The sequence below is a fragment of the Clarias gariepinus genome, chromosome 5 (assembly GCF_024256425.1).
Source record: "Clarias gariepinus isolate MV-2021 ecotype Netherlands chromosome 5, CGAR_prim_01v2, whole genome shotgun sequence".
In the NCBI taxonomy this organism is placed as follows: domain Eukaryota; kingdom Metazoa; phylum Chordata; class Actinopteri; order Siluriformes; family Clariidae; genus Clarias; species Clarias gariepinus.
This window is the reverse complement of record NC_071104.1, coordinates 38,223,581-38,247,067: the sequence shown is the minus strand read 5'-3', so window position 1 is coordinate 38,247,067 and position 23,487 is coordinate 38,223,581. Positions and strand designations below refer to the sequence as shown.

Below are 23,487 nucleotides of genomic sequence, written 5' to 3'. Positions count from 1 at the left end.
TACATTATTATTATTATTTTTTTTTACATTTTTTCTCCGTATTGTGTTGATTTTTATCTAAACATATTGTTGATCACATCTTTATAATCACTCTTTAATCCGTCTCGAGTCTAAAACGTGCACATGCGCCTCAACTGTGACTCACTTTCTGGCAAGGGCGTGATGCAGGAAAACCAAACCCATGACGGACGTGTGGCCTGACCATTCAGGAAGCGTCGTGGCGTTTCCGCAACCAATAGAAACGCAGACGGGAACGGAGGGGGCGGAGCCAGGGACATTTTGTCGGTCGCAGCTGGCGGTTTTACAGAGGGTTCGAGAAGGGAGCGCTCGCGCAGGGTACGGTCGGCACGTTTTAGATGATTGATTCAGGTGTTAATACGGAGGATTTCACTCTCACTTGGCGCGATTAGATTGAGATGTTACACTTCAAGTGCTCACCTGTGCTGCTGAAGGAGCTGTTTCACGTGAGCCTTAAGCGTCCGTTAGTCAGTTTCGCGAGACGGCACGCGCAGACGCGCGCGCAGGGCTTCCTCAGCCCCGATGTCTGGGTGAGATGTGGACTGATACCCCCGGGTCCGGTCTCACACACCCCGGGGTGGGGCCGCGCACTCTGCACACACACCGAGGGAGCGGTCAGGAGCGATGGAGCGGCCCAGGAGGCCAACGCCGACAAGTAAGTCCGTCCATGTCTCTCATTAACCTTATTAATCACAGCGAGGAGGAGGGGGGGGGGGTCGTCTCCATGGCAACCCCACAGCGCCCGTTAACCAACCTGTAACACACCTAGTGTAGAGGAGAGACAACCTGGTGAGGGTCACGTGACCTACACCGAGGGGTCTGTGAGTGTTCAGTCTATTCGTGTGAGTGTGTGTGTGTGTGTGTGTGTTCAGTCTGTGTGTGTTCAGTCTGTGTGTGTTCAGTCTGTGTGTGTGTGTGTTCAGTCTGTGTGAGTGTGTGTGTTCAGTCTGTGAGAGTGTGTGTGTTCAGTCTGTGAGAGTGTGTGTGTTCAGTCTGTGAGAGTGTGTGTGTTCAGTCTGTGAGAGTGTGTGTGTTCAGTCTGTGAGTGTGTGTGTGTTCAGTCTGTGAGTGTGTGTGTTCAGTCTGTGTGAGTGTGTGTGTTCAGTCTGTGTGAGTGTGTGTGTGTTCAGTCTGTGTGAGTGTGTGTTCAGTCTGTGAGTGTGTGTGTGAGAGAGAGTGTTCTTTCTGTGAGTGTGTTCAGTCTTCGTGTTTGTGTGTTCATTCTGTGAGTGTGTGTGTGTTCAGTCTTTGTGTGTGTGTGTGTGAGAGAGATTGTTCATTCTGTGAGTGTGTGTGTGTTGAGTATGTGTGTCCAGTTTTTGAGTGTGTGTGTGTGTGAGAGAGAGAGAGAGAGAGGGAAAGTGTAAGTGTGTGTGTTCAATCTGTGAATGTGTGTGTGTGTGTTTGTGTGTGAGCGATCATGTTCAGTGTGTGTGTGTGTGTGTAAGAGGCTCCTGGATGTGTTTAAATATGGAAAGTAACTGAGGGTGTGTGTGGTCACATGACCCAGGCCCTATACTATAACTATAAACCTGGGCGTGTGTGTGTTTCATGAATCTGATTGGCACAAGGGCAGAATGTAAAGAGAAAGCAAACACACACACACACCAACAGGTTTATGATGTTGTAAATGGACTTTCGTAACATAATGTCACACCCACTGACGTGTGGAGAGCCGTGATCCTTCACCCGTAGAGCTGCATATAAAAATACAGAAGAGGATTCTTCACCATCAGTCTTTACACATAATTTCTTTAAAATCAACCCGGCACAAACCTGGCAACCCTCAGTCGCTTAACGTGGTACACTCAAACGTATCTGACGACACAAGTAACGTTTCCTGCATTGACCCTTTTCTTTAGAATATACCTTTAATACTGAAAGTGTATAAATAAATGTGCCACGTGATAAAGCCTGTGTGTTCTCACAGTATTTAAGGATGTACAGATCTCTAACATGTTCTCACGTCACAGCGTGGAAGCTCGTGTCCATTTGCCTGGACAGTGGATGGAAGCCAGACCTTGTCGACTTGGAATTCCCTCATGGAAAGTTAGGAAGGTCTGAACAAACCCTGAGTCCAGCGTATGACATCATCCTATTTGGACAGGGCCGCTCAGTTAGTCTCGCCACATAAAGCTCGACTTTTCTGACTTTTCTGAGTTTTATTTCAGGTTACAAAACAGAGACGTGTTATTTGGTTGAATCTGAACCACATGACTGACTGACTAACTAACCAACCACATGAATAACTAACCAAGTACATTCTTAAGTAACTAACCAACCACACCATTAGGTAATTGACAAACATAACACATCATTATGTAACTAACCAACCACATGACTGACTAAATAACCAACCACACCATTAGTTAATTAACAAACCACATCATCAGCTAACTAACCAACCACACCAACTAAACAACATCATGACTGACTAAGTAACCAGCCACATAATTAAATAACCAACCTACCACATTCAAAACTAAACAACTTTACAACTGAGTAACTAACCAACGACATCATTAAATAACTAACCAACCACATAAAGAACTAACCAACCACATCATTAGGTTACTAGCCAACCACACCATAATAAACAAACCACATCATTAAGTAACTAATCAACCACATGACTGACTATCTAACCAACCACACCATTAGGCAACTAAACAATATGACTGACTAAGTAACCAACCACATCATTAAATAACTATCCAATCACATCATTACATAACTAACATACCACCTCCAAAACTAAACAATTTTACAACTGAGAACTAACAACATCATCAACTAACTAACCACCCATATGACTGAAAAACTAACCACCCACATCATTAGGTGACTGACCAGCCAACCAGTCCCATGACTATTAACAGAGAAAGGTTAGTTGGTTGAATCTGTGGTGAGGTGTGAGGCATCCAAATCCCTCTTTCCAGCTCAGACGTGTGAATGAGTTCTGTGTGATTTGTGTACATCAGTGGTGTTTGCGAGTTTTGTCCCATCTAAGTGTTAGATATTCCGATCCCGTCGTACATCCGTGTGAGAGATTTTGGAAATGCAGGCTCGGTTATTTATAACACACCAGAGAGCAGATGATGGAGGCGGCGACAAATACAAATCCACAGCTCGAGCTTGAACAGCTTCATCGCATCATCTCTCATTATCTTTATACGAGATTAAACCAGGCGTCAGCAAATCAGTCTCGGTCCGGGTGAAGGGTTCAGCGTGTCAACCTACACATACACATGCACACACACAGTGATGCAGAGTGTCAGTATGTGAGGAATGTGTGAGATCGATCTCTTGTACAAACACACAGAGAGAACATGGCGTCGGGTCAGACGACGCGGCCCATCGCTCGACACAGAACCAGAACAAACGCGTCGCTGCTTTACTGTTCGTTACACTAAAGCCCAGAGCAATGCCTGCGTGTCTCCCAACACACACTGCTTCTGTGTGGGAGGCATCAGATGGGCAGGTGGAGATTGGTACACACACACACACACACTTAACAGTGTAGTGTGATGAAATAAGAACGAATGTGGATGTTTCAAGACAAGCAAACTAACCTCTACACACACTAGCTATCAGTTCTGGGTGACGGGTTACATTCTGGTGTGCTGTGATTTACTTACACACACACACACAGAGCTAGAGCACAAACACATAAAAATATATAATATTCAACAGCATCAATAACGTTATGAGCTCATGTCACCTTTAAAAAAACAATTATTGAATTATATTCAGAATTAATGGGCACCCTGTGGAAATAAAAAAAAAAATCTATATAAATAAATTTGATAACAGAATTACCAAAGTTATTATCATATAAATGATCAATAATTAAAGAAAATGTGACTTTTTTAAAAATCATTTTATTTGAGGTTTGCTTAATTTTTATTCTACTAACCAACTTACCACGTAATTAATTAACCAACCGCAATGGCTGTCTAATCAACCAATTATATCATTATGCAAGTAACCAACCACCTCATAAGGTAACCAAATGACCACATGATTGACGAACTAACCAAACCACATAATTAACTAACCAACCAACCAAACAACCAACTTATTAGTTAACTAACCCACCACCTTATTATATAACTATCCAACCACATAATTAACTAACCAAACAACCACCTCATTAGGTACTTAACCAACCACCTTATTAGGTAACTAACCAAACACCTAATTATGTAACTATCCAACCACATGATTAACTAACCAACCACCTCATTAGGTAACTAAACAACCACCTAATTATGTAACCATCCAACCACACGATTAACTAACTATTCAACCAGGGAACTAACCAACAACCTCATCATGTAACTAACTAACCACCTTACTAGGTAACTAACCTACCACTTCACCAAGTACTTAACCTACCACCTCATCAGGAAACTAACCTACCACTTCATTAGGTAACTAACCTACCACCTCATTAGGTAACTAACCTACCACCTCATTAGGTAACTAACCTACCACCTCATTAGGTAACTAACCTACCACCTCATTAGGAAACTAACCTACCACCTCATTAGGAAACTAGCCAACCATTTCATTAGGTAACTAATTAACCACCTTATCTTCTAAGTAACCAATCATGTTATTAGGTAATTAACTAATTACGTGATTAGATGAGTAAGTACCCACCTGATGATTAGGGGACGGAGTACAGCGCAGTGTTCTGAGTGTTACTGAGTGCTGTAGTGAGTAATATAACTAGAGAACAGGAAGCCTGTGATGTAGATTAACTCTGAGAGGAGTGTCTTTACTGTGTATATCAGTGTGTTGATGTCATACTGTAGTTATAATTGTTCATGATCAAACCCTTAGGGTTTAAGCTCCAGACAGATGGATATGAGAGGCTCACTCCTGCACTCGGTCACGTAGCATATTTGTGACGGCGGGAATTTTCCACTCTGGGTTATTTTTTAACCCTATAGGAAGCAGAAGGCTGTTTTTATTTATTAATTTTTTTTTTACCGTGTACAGAGAAACAGACCTGCGTTTATTACAGCGCTGGGACACGACCAGGAACCAAACGAAATCATTCATTCATTCATTCATTAATTCATTAATTCATTCATTCATACATTCATTAAGTCTTTTAAACTGCACTTGCTGAAGAGTATCCAAGTGAAAAGAAAAAGACTGTGGTGTTAAAGGAAGGCAATTAGTCTCGTCTGTAATTACAGTTAATAATTTTTCCGTGAGTGCTCAACACCCGAGGCTGAGTTCAGAGCTGATGAGTACGTGCCACGTCAGTCCACTCAGATTCCTCACGCTCTCTGAGCCTCTCTTGTTTCTCTAACCTGGACTCGCTCCCAGACCCGCGAGTTTATACAGGAGCTCAAACGCACCGCAGCTGCCAGGAGGTTACGCACTCTTATCCTGTGTGTGCACGCGTTAATGTTTCCAGCGCGGCGGTATGAGCAGAGGAGCGTTAGTGTCGTTAGCCTGATTTATCATGCTGGATTAGCGCTGTATAACAACAGGGTATAAATACACCACCTGTATTATCTAATCAAGCTCCCGAGTGTTTGCTTCATGTTACATTATCACTTGCGTACACATTGCGCTGCAGTGTGTGTGTGTGTGTGTGTGTGTGTGAGCGAGCAGCATACAGTGTGTATTTGCGTGAGTGAAAATCAGCCACGTGAAGTGTTTTTCCTCGATATGAAAATCGACTGTAAATATTTGGAAATGCTTAGAAAAGGATGTTTTAAAATTGTGAATAAAAATGATTTTTATTTAATCATTTATTTATATACATCTTTATATATTTGTATATTTTAATATTTATTTTTAAGAGTAATTCCAGTTCAGTCTGAAAAGAGTCACTGCTAGACGAGTTCTTTTAACAAAACTCTTAGCAAGTGGAATGAAAATCCCGCCTTCTGTGTTCTGATTGGTTAGGAGAATTCACTCTCGTCTGTGATTGGCTACAATCATATCCATGTACCATTTTTACTCTGTGCAGTACTGTGCAAAAGTCTTGCCCCCCCGCCCCCCCCGTCTCTTTTCTTCTTTTGTATTGTTTGTTGACTTGTTAGTTCAGAGGAATCTTTTTTTTGTTTGTTTGTTTGTTTGTTTGTTAAGCCACACAGTGACAGTGTATCATTTAAGCATAAAAGACACACCTAATTTAAGGCATGAACCAGTGGGAAACAGGTGCAGATGATGACAGATGATCAGACGCTGAGTGGTTGGGACAGACGAGAGGGGAAATGAGGTCGCTGCTGAGGTCGTTACATAAAACAGTCAGTTTTTAAAAACAGAAACTTTTGTTCCTGTTTCTTTCATTTAATTAACATCCTTTCATTTAGTCTGTGAACACTTTTGATCCTATTGTAGGAATAAACGTGTCCCTGCTGTGCTGTTTGCCCCACATTGGGGTAACACTAGATGACGTGAAGAGTTTCCAGTGTAAATTTGTTTTAAGTTTTTTTTTTTTTTTTTAATAAATTTTTTTTTACAATTTATAAGCTTAATGAGTAATTAAATGTCGCCCGTTTGTTAAACATCAGTTTTGTTTCGTTTTTTTACTTAAAACCTGAGCGCAGCGTTTAAACAATACAAACCGACTTCAAATACAAAATTCTAAATTCAGATTAAATGAAACACAAAGCGACATTGTAACCGAGCAGCGCGTATCTTTATGTCACCGCACAATTCACTTACAGACTTTGATGATGTAACGGCATGAAAAAAGGAATCTCGGTCCATGACTGAATAGATTTCTTGTCCCGTCTCTCCTGTCCCAGTGTGTGTGTGTGTGTGTGTGTGTGTGTGTGTGTGTGTGTGTGTGAGAGAGGCCCCTCTGACCCCCAGCAGTCCTCTGTGACCTTTTTATGATCTTTATTAAACCTTAGAAAGGTAATCTGATGGAGTATCTTCATCATCATCATCATCAGACGTAACGCCGCTGTGGAACTGAAACACTCAGACGATGTCAGAAAGCTTTCCGGAACCTTCCTCAGTGTGTCTGGGTCCGTGTCTGTGTAGGGAGCGAGTCACAGAGTGTAGTGCACTTCCTGTCAATCACTTCCTGTCGTGTGGTGTGTGTGTTAGAGGTTAAAGAAACGTTCTCAGACTAATAGCTGGGATTAGAGCAAATCGCCGTAACCTGAGGACATAATCACTCTCTCTCACACACACACACACACACACACGAGTGTAACACTTAACAACATAAACACACAGACACAGAGCTGTCTATTAGAGCTTTACCTCTTAATCCTCAACATGAGGACGCACACACACACACACACACACACACACACACACGTGGAGACACGGTAGGACAAAAGACAGAGCCACGTGGTCGTCTCAGGAAGCCGACACATAATCTGTAATACGAGAGTGGAAGAAGGTTAGGAGGTGTGTGTGTGTGTGTGTGTGTGTGTGTCTGTGAGTGTGAGTGTGAGAGAGAGAGAGAGAAATGCTCCTGTTTAAGTCTGTACTGTAGTGAACTCATCAGTTACTGACACTTTCATAACTGAATCTCGACTCAGATCACATTCGACTCCTTTGATTCATTTGCTGTCTGATTCGCACACACACACTGCACATATGCACACACTACACATATGCACATACACACACACACACACACACACACACTGCACATATACACGCGCTGTGTGGGGTTTATAAACAGTTGTTCTACTGTCTGATGTCCTGTGGAGAGGAAACATGTCTACTGGGGGGGTGTGTGTGTGTATGTGCATATGTGTGAGAGAGAAAGAGATCAGGGTGAGACACACACAGACACACACACACACACACACACACACACACACACACACACACACACACACAGAACTGAATGGAGAGAGGAAATAAATAACTCACAGGGCAGGAAAAACAGGTTTGTGTTTATTAATATAAAAGTGAGTATAATATATACAGTCATGTGAAAAAATTAGGACACCCTTTGAAAGCATGTGGTTTTTTGTAACATTTTTAATAAATGGTTATTTCATCTCCGTTTCAACAATACAGATAGATTAAAGTAATCCAACTAAACAAAGAAAACTGAAGAAAAGTCTTTTCAAGATCTTCTGTAAATGTCATTCTACAAAAATGCCTATTCTAACTGAGGAAAAAGATAGGACACCCTTGCCCCTAATAGCGAGTGTTACCTCCTTTGGCTGAAATAACTGCAGTGAGACGGTTCTTGTAGCCATCTACCAGTCTTCGACATCGGTCTGAGGAAATTTTACCCCACTCCTCAATGCAGAACTTTTTCAGCTGTGAGATGTTTGAGGGGTTTCTTGCGCGTACAGCCCTTTTCAAGTCACCCCACAGCATCTCAATGGGATTCAAATCTGGACTTTGACTTGGCCATTCCAGGACTCTCCATTTCTTCTTTTTCAGCCAATCTTTGGTTGATTTACTAGTATGTTTTGGGTCATTGTCATGTTGCATGGTCCAGTTCCGCTTCAGCTTTAATTTTCTAACTGATGGTCTCACATGTTCTTCAAGCACCTTCTGATACACAGTAGAATTCATCGTGGATTCTATGATGGTGAGCTGACCAGGTCCTGCTGCAGCAAAGCAGCCCCAAACCATGACACTTCCACCTCCATGCTTCACAGTTGGTATGAGGTTCTTTTCTTGGAATGCTGTGTTTGGTTTACGCCAAACATGTCCTCTGCTGTTGTGTCCAAATAATTCAATTTTGGACTCATCTGTCCAAAGAACATTATTCCAGAAGTCCTGGTCTTTGTCAACTTTATCTCTGGCAAATGTCAGTCTGGCCTCGATGTTTCTCTTGGAAAGCAAAGGTTTCCTCCTTGCACACCTCCCATGCAAGTTAAACTTGTACAGTCTCTTTCTGATTGTAGAGGCATGTACTTCTATATCAACAGTAGTCAGAGCCTGCTGTAGTTCTCGAGATGCCACTTTAGGGTTTTTGGAGACCTCTTTTAGCATCTTGCGGTCTGCTCTTGGGGTGAACTTGCTGGGGCGACCAGTCCTGGGCATGTTGGCAGTTGTTTTGAAAGCCCTCCACTTGTAGACTATCTTCCGGACAGTGGAATGGCTGATTTCAAAATCTTTTGAGATCTTTTTAAATCCCTTCCCAGACTCATAGGCTGCTACAATCTTTTTTCTGAAGTCCTCTGACAGCTCTTTTGTTCTCACCATGGTGCTCACTCTCACTTCAACAGTCAGGAGCACACCAAACTAAATGTCTGAGGTTTAAATAGGGCAAGCCTCATTCAACATGCAGAGTAACGATCTACTAATTATGTGCACCTGGTGTGATATACCTGTGTGAGATCTGAGCCAATTTAAGAGGGAATACATGTGAGGGTGTCCTATCTTTTTCCTCAGTTAGAATAGGCATTTTTGTAGAATGACATTTACAGAAGATCTTGAAAAGACTTTTCTTCAGTTTTCTTTGTTTAGTTGGATTACTTTAATCTCTCTGTATTGTTGAAACGGAGATGAAATAACCATTTATTAAAAATGTTACAAAAAACCACATGCTTTCAAAGGGTGTCCTAATTTTTTCACATGACTGTATATACATAAAGTGAGTGTGTGTGTGTACGTGTGCATGTGTTTGTTTGTGTATGTGTGTATGTGTTTGTTTGTGTACGTGTGTGTATATACATGTGTTTATACATGTGTGTGTGTGTGTGTGTGTGTTATTGTACATCATTTCTGTTTTAAACATTTTTTATTTAATTTTCAATTGTGTTTTATGTTTCTATTCATGTATCATTTTGTGTGTGTGTGTGTGTATAAAGTGTGTGTGTGTGTGTGTATAAAGTGTGTGTGTGTGTGTATTGTGACTCATCCCTGTCTTTCTTGTGTTCTCCGGCTCCTCCGTGACTCCTGGCGTGCTGTGGCTGTGTGTGTGTGTGTGCGCGCGTGTGTGTGTAAGTATCATCTCACTTCATTCATTACGTTTCAGTTTGTTACTGATGAACACACTGACTGATCACTCCTACTGCATGAGCCGCTGTGTGTGTGTGTGTGTGTGTGTGTGTGTGTGTGTGTGTGTGTGTGTGTGTGTGTGTCTCATGAACACCATCGTTAAACACTGCTCACTCACTTTTCTCTTCACATCACAGTGCTGCTTAGTTCTGCGCTCTGATTGGTCAGAATGTGTTGATTAATTCTGTAACAGACGGTTATACACACACACACACACACACACACACACTCGGACGACTCAGCGTTTCCATAGCAACGCCTCATCCTCTTCACTGAACTGCACACCTAATGGTGTTATATAGGGATTATTTTTATGTAAACAGGAAGTTAAATATTTACTGAGTAAATCTGTTGTGTGTGTGTGTGTGTGTGTGTGTGTGTGTGTGTGTGTGTGTGTGTGTGTGTGTTTAGGAGAAGGAAGGCGGGGATCATGCCGAGTCTGGAGGATCTGCTCTTCTACACCATCGCTGAGGGTCAGGAGAAGATCCCAGCCCACAAGTTTATAACGGTGAGGGAATTATTAAATACAAGAGTTTAACATTTAACCTCAAATTGAATTAAATTAAAAGCAACACTGTGTTTATTTATGTGTTTATTAACACTGTGTTCACATTTATTAGGCAAAGTGTATTTTAAAGGATTAGTTCATATTTTGAACATAATAAAGTAAAAGTAATTCTGTCATGTCATTATTTACTTCAAAAAGTAAATATTATGGTCTTCTTAAAAGATTTTTTTCTGTACCACTGCTTCAAGAAAAAGTGTCTTCTAAAAGCTGGGAGTTGATTCTTCAACCCGAAAAGGTCCAACTGTCTCACCTTTAATAGGCCCAGCCCATACAGGACCGGTACCCCACCTCCACCTTGCTGGTGTCTGATCCCCGTTACTGATCCAGCCGTGTGCCCGTCCATCTGGACGTATCGGTCCATACAACCTTAGACAAATCCGTCTTCGGTTATTTCTTGGCCCAGTCTCGTCTCGACGTTGTGTGTCGTGTTCTGTGGCGGTCGGGTGTCGGCATTCCTAACCTCGTCCACGTCCCTGAGCACTGAACATCCTGTACTTCTGGCCACACTTCCGTGTTCTGGTATATGACACCACTGGACGATGATGGTTTCCTGGGAGCTTCACGTTTGAGTTTTCCCGAGTCTTTTGCTACTTTTTTTCTCAACATGTTTCCTGCGATCCTGTTGCAACAAAACGTTTGATGGTTCTGTGATCACGGCCCAATATCTTAGCAATTTCAAGAGTGCTTAATGTCCTGTTTACAGGCTAATTAGCGCGCGCAATTGTTTTGAGGCTTGTGTACGGGTGTGTAATGAGTGTGTACGGGTGTGTAATGAGTGTGTACGGGTGTGTAATGGCTGTGTAATGAGTGTGTTTTGAGACACACAGAGTTTGACCCACGTTTGTATGGACGTTCAGTCGTATCGTCATGATCACGTCAGTAATACTCGTGAAAAGAGGTTTTTTTTTTTTACTTGGATTAGGAATTGGGTAAAAGTGTTGTGTGTGTGTGTGTGTGTGTGTGTGTGTGTGTGTGTGTGTGTGTGTGTGTGTGAGCGTCATGCTCAAAGCCATGTTTGTTGACTCTGAGGTTATCTGTCCTGTACAGGTTATCACTGTTAGACCCGTGTACACTGCATCACAAACCATAACACGTTCACTCAATATTATTGGCACCCCTGTACACGTCCACGTGTGTGTGTGTGATTAACCCACTGCCCTGAAATGAGTCTAATCAAAATCTGCTCCGTTAATATACAGTCCTGCTCAATATTATTGGCGCCCCTGGTTGAGACGTGTTTTTTAGGCTTATAGGATAATAAATTATTTTATTTAAACAATATAAAACCACAAAAAATAAGAAGAAGAAGAGAGAAAGATCCAACCTTTGATTAAAGGGCAATTATTCAGTGGGGAAAAAATACCCTTGTCTATTTGTCTATTATATTTACAGGCTTACTGTATCAAAATTATATTTAGTATTTTATTAATGGAATGGTTTATTTGTTTATTTAGTTATTGTTTATTTGTATTACTTTTGAAGTACTACTACTAATAATAATAATAATAATGTTTGAAGTATAACATATCCAGTCCTTAACCACATTTATCTGTATGTGTGTGTGTGTGTGTTTCCAGGCACTGAAGGCCACAGGTCTGAGAACAGGAGACCCCCGGCTGAAGGAGTGTATGGAGATGCTGAAGGTGACCCTGAAGTCCACGTCAGATGGAGTGATGCTGGATCGCCACCTCTTTAAGAAGTGAGTCAGCACACACACACACACACACACACACACACACACACACACACACACACTCTGCTCTTATACTTATATATGTACAGTCACGCGTACATGCTCACGTTTAGCGTCGTACACAAGACGGTCTGTACACAGGTGTGTTATATAACGCCTGCTTCAGTGAGTGATGTAACTGTCGGGAGGGAGGGGTCCGACTGAGCGTGATAAGCTCACGTGTGTCTAAACGAATACCTGTTAACAGTGCGGCGGAGGGAGGGGGCGGGTCGTTTGGAGAGGGGGCGGGTCGTTTGGAGAGAGGGGGCGGAGAGGCTCCTCGTCTGATGTGAGACGAAACTTCTCACACACACTCGGAATGCAAAGTTAAAACGTACACTCGATTTTCCACCTGAAGATATTTGCATTTTCCCCACAACAAAAGCCTCAGGAGGATTAAAACCGGGAGCTTCAACGTTCACACACTTTATATTTAATGTCCGGGTTCATGTGTTCCTCTTGGAGGTACTAGAGCTCGCGGTGTAGTTACACACAGTGTAGTTCTTCATGATGTAGTTCCTCACAGTGAAGCTCCACATTTTATAGTCAGTGTAATACCTCACTCTATAGTTCCTCACAGTATGTAGTTTCTCACGGTGCAGTTCCTCATGATAGGGTTCCTCACAGTTCTTTGGTGTATAGTTCCTTACAGTGTAGTTCCTAATGTTCTTTGCAGTTCCTTGTTGTGTAGTTCCTCCCAATATACAGTAGTCTCTCACTGTATAGTTCCTCACGGTATAGATTCTCACTGTAAAGTTCCTCTCAGTCTAGTTCCTAATAGTAAAGTTCTTGACAGGGTAGTTCCCCATTATGAAGTTCCTCACCGTGTCATTCCTCATTACGTGGTTCCTCCCAAAACAGTTCTTTATAATGTAGGTTCTTGTGATATAATCCCTCGCAGTATAGATTCTTCATTGTAAAGTTTCTCACAGTGTGGTTCCTGACAGTATAGTTCTTCATCATGTAGTTCCTCACGTTATAGTTCCTCACCCTATAGTTCTCTGTTGTAATGTTCCTGACTCTACAGGGTTGTTCTTCACAGCGTTACTTGCCCTTTAATTCCTCCTGGTGTAGTTCTTCATGACCTCATGTTATAGTTCCTCGTAGTGTAGTTCCTTACGGTGTACTTTCTCATGTTGTAGTTACTTGGAAAATGCTTTAGTTTGAGTTCAGGAGCACACAAAATTATGAAAAAGAACTTTTTTTTTTTTTTGTGTTTAACATTGTGTTGGGATAAACCTGTGTTATTCGTCACGCTGTACAACACGCTCTCAGTGAAATCTGGGCCGAATTCAATTCAGTTCGGTTTTATTTATATTGCACTTTTAACAATGATCATTGTCTCAAAGCAGCTTCATGAAATGAAAAGAAGATTATGGAAATGTGTAGGAGCAAGTAAAAATGTGTATAGATCAGAATGATCAGATCGTCCCTGATGAACAAGTCGAAGGCGATGGTGCTGAGGAAAAAACTCCCTAAGATGGCAATAGTAAGAAACCTCAAGAGGAACCAGCCTCAACAGGGAACCCATCCTCATCTGGGGGATAACGGATAGCAGGGATTGATCTGCAGTCATACTGTGTGTTAGGAGGCTGGAAGTTCAATATAACAGAAGATACCTAAGTTAATATGGAGTCCGGTTCAGTTCGGCACCAGGATGAGGCCATGTGGAGTTGGCAGTTTGGTTCTTGATCACGGCGAGTTCAGGAGCAGCGTGTGCACATCCAAATCATCATAAAGCAGAATCCAGCTAGAGGTGCTCCTTCTCTGCATGCCTCAGGATCCTCTCAGGGTTAGCAAAATCTCAGATTATTTCATCATATTTTCTTGATCTGCTGAGAGCCCTGACGGCTGCATTTTGGACTAACTGTAGCTTGTTTATTGAGGATGCAGGTCAACCACCTAGTAAAGCATTACAATAGTCCAGTTCAAGGGACAAGTTACTGTCTTATATTATGCCCAGGTCTTAAACTGTCGAGCTGGTGGTAACAGTACATCCTTCTAAATGCAGGCTGGTTTTTGGGCCAATAAGTAATATTCTGTCTGTCTGAATTTAGAAAAAAAAGACATCCAATCTTTTATGCCCTGGACACACTCAGTTAGTCTAGACAACTTGGGTATTTCATCTGGTTTTGTTGAGATGTCTAACTGGGTATCATCAGCATAGCAGTGGAAACTAATCCCATGTCTTCTAATGATTGGTTACTTAAGGGAAGCATGTATATTGAGAACAGCAGAGGTCCTAAAACTGACCCTTGTGGGACCCCATATTTTACTGGCATTACACCAGACGGTTCTCCATTCAGATCTACAAAATAGTATCGATCAGACAGGTATGATCTAAACGATTTTAATGCCTGCCCCTGAATACCGATTTGAGTTTGTAAGCGATCTATCAGAATATTATGATCTAGTGTTGAATGCAGCACCAAGATCAAGTAAGACGAGTATCGAGATGTAGCCTTGGTCTTGAAGCTAAAAACAAGTCGTTTATGATTTTAACTAGTGCAGTTTCTGGAGCCTGAAACCTGACTGAAAGTCTTCTAAGATATTGTTTACTTGTAAGAATGCACATATTTGAGCTGATACTACCTTCTCCAATATTTTTGATTAGACTTTTAATTTTGGTTAGGTTTTTTTTTTTTTTAAGAAGAGGCTCAATAACTGCCGACTTGAAAGATTTAGGGACGTGACCTAAATATAATGAAGAAAAGTTAGAATTCTGTACTTAAGGCTTTCATTAAATAATTAAAGTACAGTTAAGGAGAAATTAACCCTGTTATAACGACAGCAACGTTTTGTCCTGCATTATTTAAAGATCAGAAAACACGAGTTACAATAACGTGATATTAAGCTAGAAATATATATATATATACCTATACAATACTAGCTTTAAAAAAATGCTAGCTTTAAAAAAAAAAACATAAAAAAAATATATATATAACTGGTCACGATGTGCTTTCGAAGGAAACCAATTAAGTGAAACTGGTCTGATTATACGGTAACGACTCCTGACTGTCGGTTCTGTACACCAGCAGTGTATTTATAGCACATAGAAGTATTTTAAACACTGAAGTAATTGTAAAGGAGATGTCAAAGTCATGCTGTGTGAAGTTAAACCCAGTGTGTGTGTGTGTTGGGGGGGGGGGACAAGGAGAAGACACTGAATGTCTGCTCCCTGACCCTTCTTGGCTCCTCTCCCTCCAGTAAGTTTAAGTGATGCGTCATTTCTCTCTCTCACACACACACACACGCACGCACGCACGCGCGCGCGCGCGCGCGCGCGCGCACACAGACGCACACATTTTTGGTATTTATATCCTGTTTGGAGAGAGGTGTGTGTGTGTGTGTGTGTGTGCACTCCTACAGCAGGAGGAGTCTCCCACAGATTTTAGCCAAGAATAAAACGTATGCTTTTTTAGGAATTTCCGAAGGCCAGGGCGCCAATACTTTCTCCTCTTAATGCCAGACGGTTGGCGAAACGGTTGCGTAATGCGATTCGTATTTCTCGCTCGTTGTCTTACTTCCTGTCATTCTCTTCAGGTCCCAGTGATGAAATCTTGTTCCTCACGGTCGTCTTACGTGTCTCATTTCATGATATTTTACTCCACAGTTCAGTTCCTCTTTATACTTCAAAGGTTCTCTGCTGCAGGAACAACGTAACTGAACGTTGCTGATCGTTTTCAGCGACTGGCGTTGTACCATGATGTCATTACTGTTCGTTTTTTATTTTTCCCCTTCTTAGGTGTGTTCAGAGTAACATCGTGCTCCTGACCCAAGCCTTCCGTAAGAAGTTCGTCATCCCTGATTTTATGGCTTTTGCCTCCCACATAGACAAGCTTTACGAGAATGGCCTAAAAATGCCCGGAGGTCAGGTACGAAACATACCCCGTTCACAGCCCCACACCCACACCCCTCTATTCCTCTCTCTTTTTTTTAAATTTATTTTTCTTTTTTTTCATGGAGTAAGGAATCTCATGCTGTGTTGCTGTCTCAGGTGGCTGATTACATTCCTCAACTCGCCAAGTTCAGCCCTAATTTATGGGGCGTGGCTATGTGCACCGTGGACGGACAGAGGTGAGCGCTCGCTTACAACATGCTGTACACCACATGATTGGTCAGAAACCTTTTAGAAGTGAAAAAAAAATATTTTAAATCAAAAAAATATATGGACAGGTGCCTGTTGAGGTCTTAAGGCCTCCAAATGGGTTTATGGAATATATGAATTACTCCTCATAGTGGGACTGTGTAGTGAACATGGAGCTTTAAACCAAGTAATTCAATGAGTGGTTAAATTAGAGCATAACAGCACTGGTAGGTTTAACTATACACGTCAGTGGTGTCGTTAATTACTCTAACAACCAGTTGCCAGAGTGGAAATATGGAAATATGGCCCATGGTACTGGAAAGAGCAGAGAGCAGCTGTCTACCAAAACCCACCAGTCACACAAGCCCTATCATCAGAAACACACCTGTGGTGACGTTATGTCGTCTTAAACAACAAGTAATAATTTCTAACTTGTTCAGAATCGTATTCGTGTTTATTTTCACTACAAATCTAACACAAGGCTGAATCTCAAATCCCTCTCTAACCCCTGATCAAGGGGTTGTGATAATTAAACACTGAAATTGAACACTATGTTTATCCCTGTTTAATTACAGTAACTGTCAGTCTCCAGCTCCGTCAGTCGCGGTTAGTTAGTTAGTAAGTTAGTTAGTTAGTTCCACCAGGCACAGAAGGATGTGTGGGCGGAGCTAAATAACTGGCTAAATAAAGAAATAAATTACAATCTGTTAATAACAAATAATGTTTGTGTAACTGTTGTATAAAAGTAATATCACACTTGAGGCTGTGCTGTTGTGCTGAATATCAGCACGTCAGTGATGTCAGTAGTCAGGCTCAAGCTCTGATATTCAGTACAACAGCACAACCTCGAGTGTGATTTTGAGTTAATTTCATGTCTTAATGATTTAAGTATTTTCTTTGCGGATGAACTGTACTGAATTTTGACCAAAACAAAAATAAAAACTGTTTAATTACCACTTTTGGCCGATAGTAACCCCTGTATATATCAGGAACAAATAAATGTATTAAATCAATCATGAACAAGAGTTGAGTAAAATGTTTACACTGTGTTTAGGGTTATTTAGGACAAAATGGGTAAAATAATTCATAATGTCTTTGTAGTTGTAATGTTTAAACATGTTAAATACCCGTCGTGTGATGTAATAAGTCACTGGCTCATTCAGATATCAGTGTGTGTGTGTGTGTGTGCGTGTGCGTGTGAGACACTCTGTGGCTTATCTACAGGACTATAAACTCTCAGCTCGAGTAGTGGACACTTAAAATATCTGCTAGCTTCAGTTTTTAGTTTAGTGTTTAACAACTTCCTGCCGTAAACACGCCCGTTATCAAACTTTAAAAGCGTTTACACGTCTCACCCTCTTCCTTAACCGTTGTCCTGCCTGCTTTACTTTTTGCTACAACACCTGCTCTCTCGCGCCGTTTCCATAGTAACGGCTCAATCACCAGGATGTGTACAACGTGTGATGTCTAATAGTCCAAACCCATTTTAGTACAAATGGTTATTTACCAACAACAACGATGAAGAAAAAAGATGATTTTGGTGAAAGCTTTTTTGAATTAATATTATTTATTTATTTATTCTTATGGAAGGAGTCTCTTCAGATTAATAGTATCACTTTCCTGATTCAAAGTGTTGTCAGAGCTGTTTCTCACACACACACACACACACGCACACACACCTTGTCACACATGGCTGTGATTGGCCAGCTGCTCGGGTGTAAGAGGAATGAGGCGTGATACACACACACACACACACACACACACACACACACACACACACACACACACACACACACGACAGAACAGCTCATCACATGATTCACCTTCATCGTGATTAGTTTACTATACCAGCACAACACCACGTGGTTCTTATTCTTCCACAACATTCCTCACATCTCAGTGATTCAGTATTTTACAGTTGATGATCTGATACAGTTCAGTGCACTGGATCACCAGATTAACCAGGAAATGAAATCATTTAATTGGACGCATTTTGTTTGTTTGTCCCCCCCTCCACAAGAGGGTCTAGAAGTGATCTGATGGTCTTGACACGATTATGATCTAATCAATAAATGTCAGGATGAAGCCACGAGCTGTTCAGTCATCCATACATTCGGTTCACTCATCCGTCCTCTTATTGCGGCTTTAATTCTCCCTGACAGAAAACTGACTCGAGAGTGAAGGTGTGTCATAATGCACTCAAGTCTTAATCGGCTCAAAATAAATAAAACTGTAATTACTGTGCATTACAAGTCTTTATCACGGTCCTGACAGTTAATAACTGTTAAAGATCTGGATTAGGGGCGGGGCTAACATTAAGGTTATTGTTTTATTTAATGTTTAATCATTTTAATGGAATGAGGAGTCTTTATCCATAATTATGTAAGATCTGGTGTGTACACCACAGGCATCGCTGGTGTTTTAGTTTTCAGTTGTTTTTTAATTCTGTTTTTAGTTTTTTTTTTATTTAGTTTTATATTTTTTTATTTTATTTTTAGAATTTATTTATTCATTTATTTATTCAGTTTTTACTTTTTTATTGTTGTAAAGTTGTTGTTTTAGTTTTCATTAGATTTGCTCTGGTGAATTTTAAACACCGGTAACATACAGTCCACACATTTATTAATTAAAATAAACGAATCCAAATCAATCAGATGACTTAAAACCTGAGTTCGAACTTTCCTAAACTACATATACATGTTACATATGATTAATATAGATGAGCAGGAAAACTGACACATACAGTACACCCCCCCCCCCCCAACATTATTTCTTCATATCTTGTTTTCGAAGCTTCAGACAGTTTTTGTATTGTTCAATGTCGTCTGGAGTAGTATAGTTCTCCTGGCTTTATTTTCAGTCTGAGCAGTTTCGGGGGATTTTTTAAAATACATTTTATTGTTACATAAACAAGCAGTTTTTTTATTGTATATTCAAACACTTTGCAGCCTGTCGCAGTAAAGTGTTTGTTCACATTTCTTTTAGTTTAATCTACAGAACTGAAAGTAGTCTAGTATGAATAAATGATGGGGGTCAAGACTTTTGAGGCGGTAAAATGTCGCCGTTCCTCTATAATCCAGTCTGTTTAAAATGTAAGTTTGTTTAGAATTAGAACAAAATCTGAAAAAAAAAGAATATTGAACCTGATATTTACAGATTTGCAATAAAATTTTAATTAGCACCTGATGATATCGTGATAATATCGAACCTGGTAGTAATATAACAGTAATATAGTAATATATGAGTAATGAATAACGTAATTAGTTTTAGTTTTAATTGGGAAAGTAAATGTAACAGAGTTCTCTTACTGTTTAACATTTAATATTATACTCCAGAGTGTTTTTAGGGAATGGTTGTAAAATTATATTCATGCCCTCTCTCTCTCTCTCTCGCTTTGTGTGTGTGTGTGTGTGTGTGTGTTGTGTGAGTTAGACACACCGTGGGCGACACCAAGGTGCCGTTCTGTCTGCAGTCGTGCGTGAAGCCGCTGAAGTACGCCATCGCGGTGCACGACCACGGCACGGAGTACGTGCACCACTTCATCGGCAAAGAGCCCAGCGGCTTACGCTTCAACAAACTCTTTCTCAACGATGAAGGTGAGCTTTTCACACACACACACACACACACACACACACACACACACACACACACACACACACACACACACACACACGTCCTCCCCTTCTGTAATTCCATTCCATTCTTCAGGGTTCAGTCTCGCTCAGTGTTTTATTGACAGACCCGAGAGCTCCAGTTTTAAAAGGGTATCTGAAGTGATTGTGTCAGTGTTTTAACTCTCACACACACGTGGAAGCTACGCCGCATTTCTGATTATCTTTCTGGAACGTGTTAAATAGAATTAATAATAATAAGAATAAATAAATAATCGCTTAAAATAATTTCTGCTTTTTATTTGTTGAAGAACTCGACCCAAATGTCCTCCTTCGTTATTCACGAAACCTCCTGGCAGTGACGGTTCGGACGTCTCTGTCTCGATCACTAACGAAAAGCCTTCAGTCTTGTTCAGCTCCAGTGCCCGACTGGATTACCCACAATTCCCTAAACACAGTAGCTTTGAAGTTGTCACTGGACTGTTTTTTTTTTTTTTTTGTTTTGTTTTTTTGGCCGGGAGATCGTCTAATACGGATTTAACCTGCTCCAGGATGTCACCCCTCCTGTTTCCATGGCAACACTATGAAAGTTTAATGCCACAGAGTGTTACGGACGGAAATAAACATATCATAAACTATAGTTTTTTTTTTTTTCCTAGAACGATCCGTGCTGTCAGTTGGGGTTTTAAATCTGATTAAAGTGCCCGAGGGTGTGTAATCATGCACATGGTCGCAGGAAGTGATGTAATATCTGAGGAAGTGTGCATGCAGAGGAAGCCTGAGTAATTCTTCCTTTTCTGTAAAAGCATTTACAGATAAAAAAAAAAAACGACAGATAAATGAGCGACGACATCGTGTTCTCGTCCTCAACAATCAAGTCTGGATTTTTATTTATTAAATTTTTTTATATAGTGAACTACCTGTTTAAAAATAAACTGTGATATCGAGCACATTAATAATTAAAGCGCTGTTCATCGTCTTCCCGTCTCCGTGGAAACGGTTTAAGTTGAAATCTCACGAGAGTACACGTCGTCCACCTCGACCTCCTTCCTGTTTACCCCCCTGTGCCTGTTTAACATTTCAGCTTTTAGGAATTCATTTCTCAGAAACGCTCCTGATTAAACAGCGACCCGGATTTAGCCGGAAATCTGAATCGAGCTCTTTCCCAGAAACGGGGCCGAGGGAACGCAAGCGAAGAGGAAGAAACCAGACGAGCGTGAAGCGTCTGTTAGTCCAGGATCTCTTCGTATGTGTTAGTAAGATGAACCTGCAGGACCAAGGAGGGAACTACACACTGTGCTGCCTGGCGTCACTCTGAGGATCAGCAGGTTTGCTGATGGAGTTTATATGAGGGGCGTTCAAGTCAAACCGGGACTTGTGATGAACTTTTTGGTGGGAGTAAAAGTGATGATGGTGTCAAGTCGTGAGCATTCAGCGAGTGAAACAGAACCGTCAGGCCCATCCAGAGCCCATCCTGAGATGAGCAACAAGCTGGGGGGGAGGGGCTCATCTTATATTCAATTAAATTTTATTTGTATAGCGCTTTTAGCAATTTTCATTGCCGCAAAGCAGCTTTACATAGTCAAAAGAATTATTTAAGTTTGTAATGTATATGTATATGAGGTCACATTAGGGAGGGGAGAAGTAATGTGCTTGTTTAAACCCGGTCAGTACACTCACACAAACACACACACACATGCTGCCGCTCTATAAAGAGAATTAACACCTTCTAACCAATCAGAACGCAGCGCCGCGGTGTAACGGTGACTTTAATAACAGATGCCGTTGTTTGTCCCCAGATAAACCCCACAACCCGATGGTGAACGCCGGGGCCATCGTGTGTACCTCTCTGATAAAGGTAAGCGCACCCCCAGTGTCTGCCTCACGCTGTGTGTGTCGTAATGAAAGGTTAAATCTCTCGTCCTAACTGTACTCACAAAGCGCACAGGGTCCTAAAGGTACACCCTTAGTTAATAATAGTTAAAAAAAAGTTAATAGTAATATCCCGGGATGTCTCTGGATATGACGTACATGACGGATCTGGAGACCCTGGAAGGCTAGAAGGAATTATTATTAATGAAGTGTGTGTTTGTCATCGTTACACTCCAGATTATAACATCGCCCATTCCCATTTATATTTATATTTATATTAAAACTTACAGTAATGATGACGATGATGATGATGATGTCACTCAGGACACTGTGTGTGTAATGAATTCTCCAGTGAAATTCATTTGAACTTCCTGTTGCTCTTGATTTCCTCATCTCTCTGACCCCACTGATTATTATTACAGTTCATTAAAGTGTGTACACACACACACACACACACACACACACACTGGTACGTGTACGGATTTCATCACTAACTCCCAAAGAAGGAAATTTAGTGTATGCATTTATGCTGCCCACTCGTGTGTGTGTGTGTGTGCATGTGTGTGTGAGAGCAAAAGAGCTTGATACTCATATAATACATATTAAAAAAAAAGAAATAAATAATAAATTAAAATAAAAAGTTGTAAATGACAAGACTTTACCTTAAAACTGATGTATTATATCGACATAATCCAGATTGGCAACTATTAAAACGTGCACAATAATATTTTGACCGTGAAAACATAATGTTTACAATCAGATTTATTGTTGCCAATCAAAGTTTATTTTTAGTTTATTTTAATAATTGCTTAAATTTTAAGGTTAAATAATAAGATTAAACACAAAAAACAAGCTTAAAATTATATTAGCTGTAGCAATAATTACAAAGACTTTTATAAGATTCCTGATTTTTTTTTGTTCCTGAGTTTAACAAAACAATAATGATAATAAATTTAATAATAATAAAAAATGTATAAAAGAATAAGATAAAAGAATTAGATAAAAATCTAATTTAAACAGTTAAAGATTTATACAGTAAAAACGAATATGAAAAATGTCAAAGTTTAGTATGTTTTTGTCTATAAGCTATTACAAAAATAAGTTCATAAATTAATAAATTAGACATTTTGTAAAAGCTGTAAATTTAACATTGGGGACTCCTTTCATAAATGTGTGACTGTGAGACTCCTAAGAGACATGGCGTCTACGTCTCATGTCAACGTCTTTAGCTGCGTATGTCTCAGAGATCACAGTGTATATGATGAAGAACCCTGGAGCCTTGCGCTTGACCTTTACCTGGTTCATAACAAATACAAGATTAAATCAAAGAAATTTATTTTGTTCTTCAATCGCCAAAAGTTTGTGCACCCCTGACCATCACACACATGCGTCCTTGTTGAACATCCCATTACAGACTTAAGTCCGTCGTTATTGCTCGTGTATGAGCGAGCGTCTATCTTTTGGCAAGGCTTTTCAGTAGATATGTGGATTTGTGTTTATTCAGGTATAAGAGCTTTAGTTAGTCAGGGCTCTGGGAAGCACACTCGAGTTTTTCCATTTAAATTTTAACGTAACACACCATGTCTTCATGGAGCCGGCATTGTGGATCTCACAGGAACATCGTCATGCTAGATAA

General features: G+C 40.7%; 1 protein-coding gene across 8 annotated transcripts in view; it reads left to right on the top strand.

Annotated features, from left to right (window-relative positions):
- The first annotated feature begins 295 nt into the window (after positions 1-295).
- LOC128524123 (glutaminase kidney isoform, mitochondrial-like) overlaps positions 296-23,487 on the top strand; it is a 50,554-nt gene continuing 27,362 nt past the window's right edge. For 4 of the 8 annotated variants that reach the window (XM_053496477.1, XM_053496480.1, XM_053496482.1 and 1 more), the window contains exons 1-7: positions 296-673; positions 10,393-10,489; positions 12,127-12,248; positions 16,027-16,156; positions 16,252-16,358; positions 19,801-19,964; positions 21,779-21,837. In XM_053496477.1, the coding sequence (XP_053352452.1) occupies positions 417-673; positions 10,393-10,489; positions 12,127-12,248; positions 16,027-16,156; positions 16,252-16,358; positions 19,801-19,964; positions 21,779-21,837 (936 nt within the window). In that variant the 5' untranslated portion in view covers positions 296-416. Of the gene's footprint in view, positions 674-10,392; positions 10,490-12,126; positions 12,249-16,026; positions 16,157-16,247; positions 16,359-19,800; positions 19,965-21,778; positions 21,838-23,487 lie in introns of those variants that run through there. The other 4 variants (XM_053496479.1, XM_053496483.1, XM_053496478.1 and 1 more) reach the window with 3 other exon arrangements.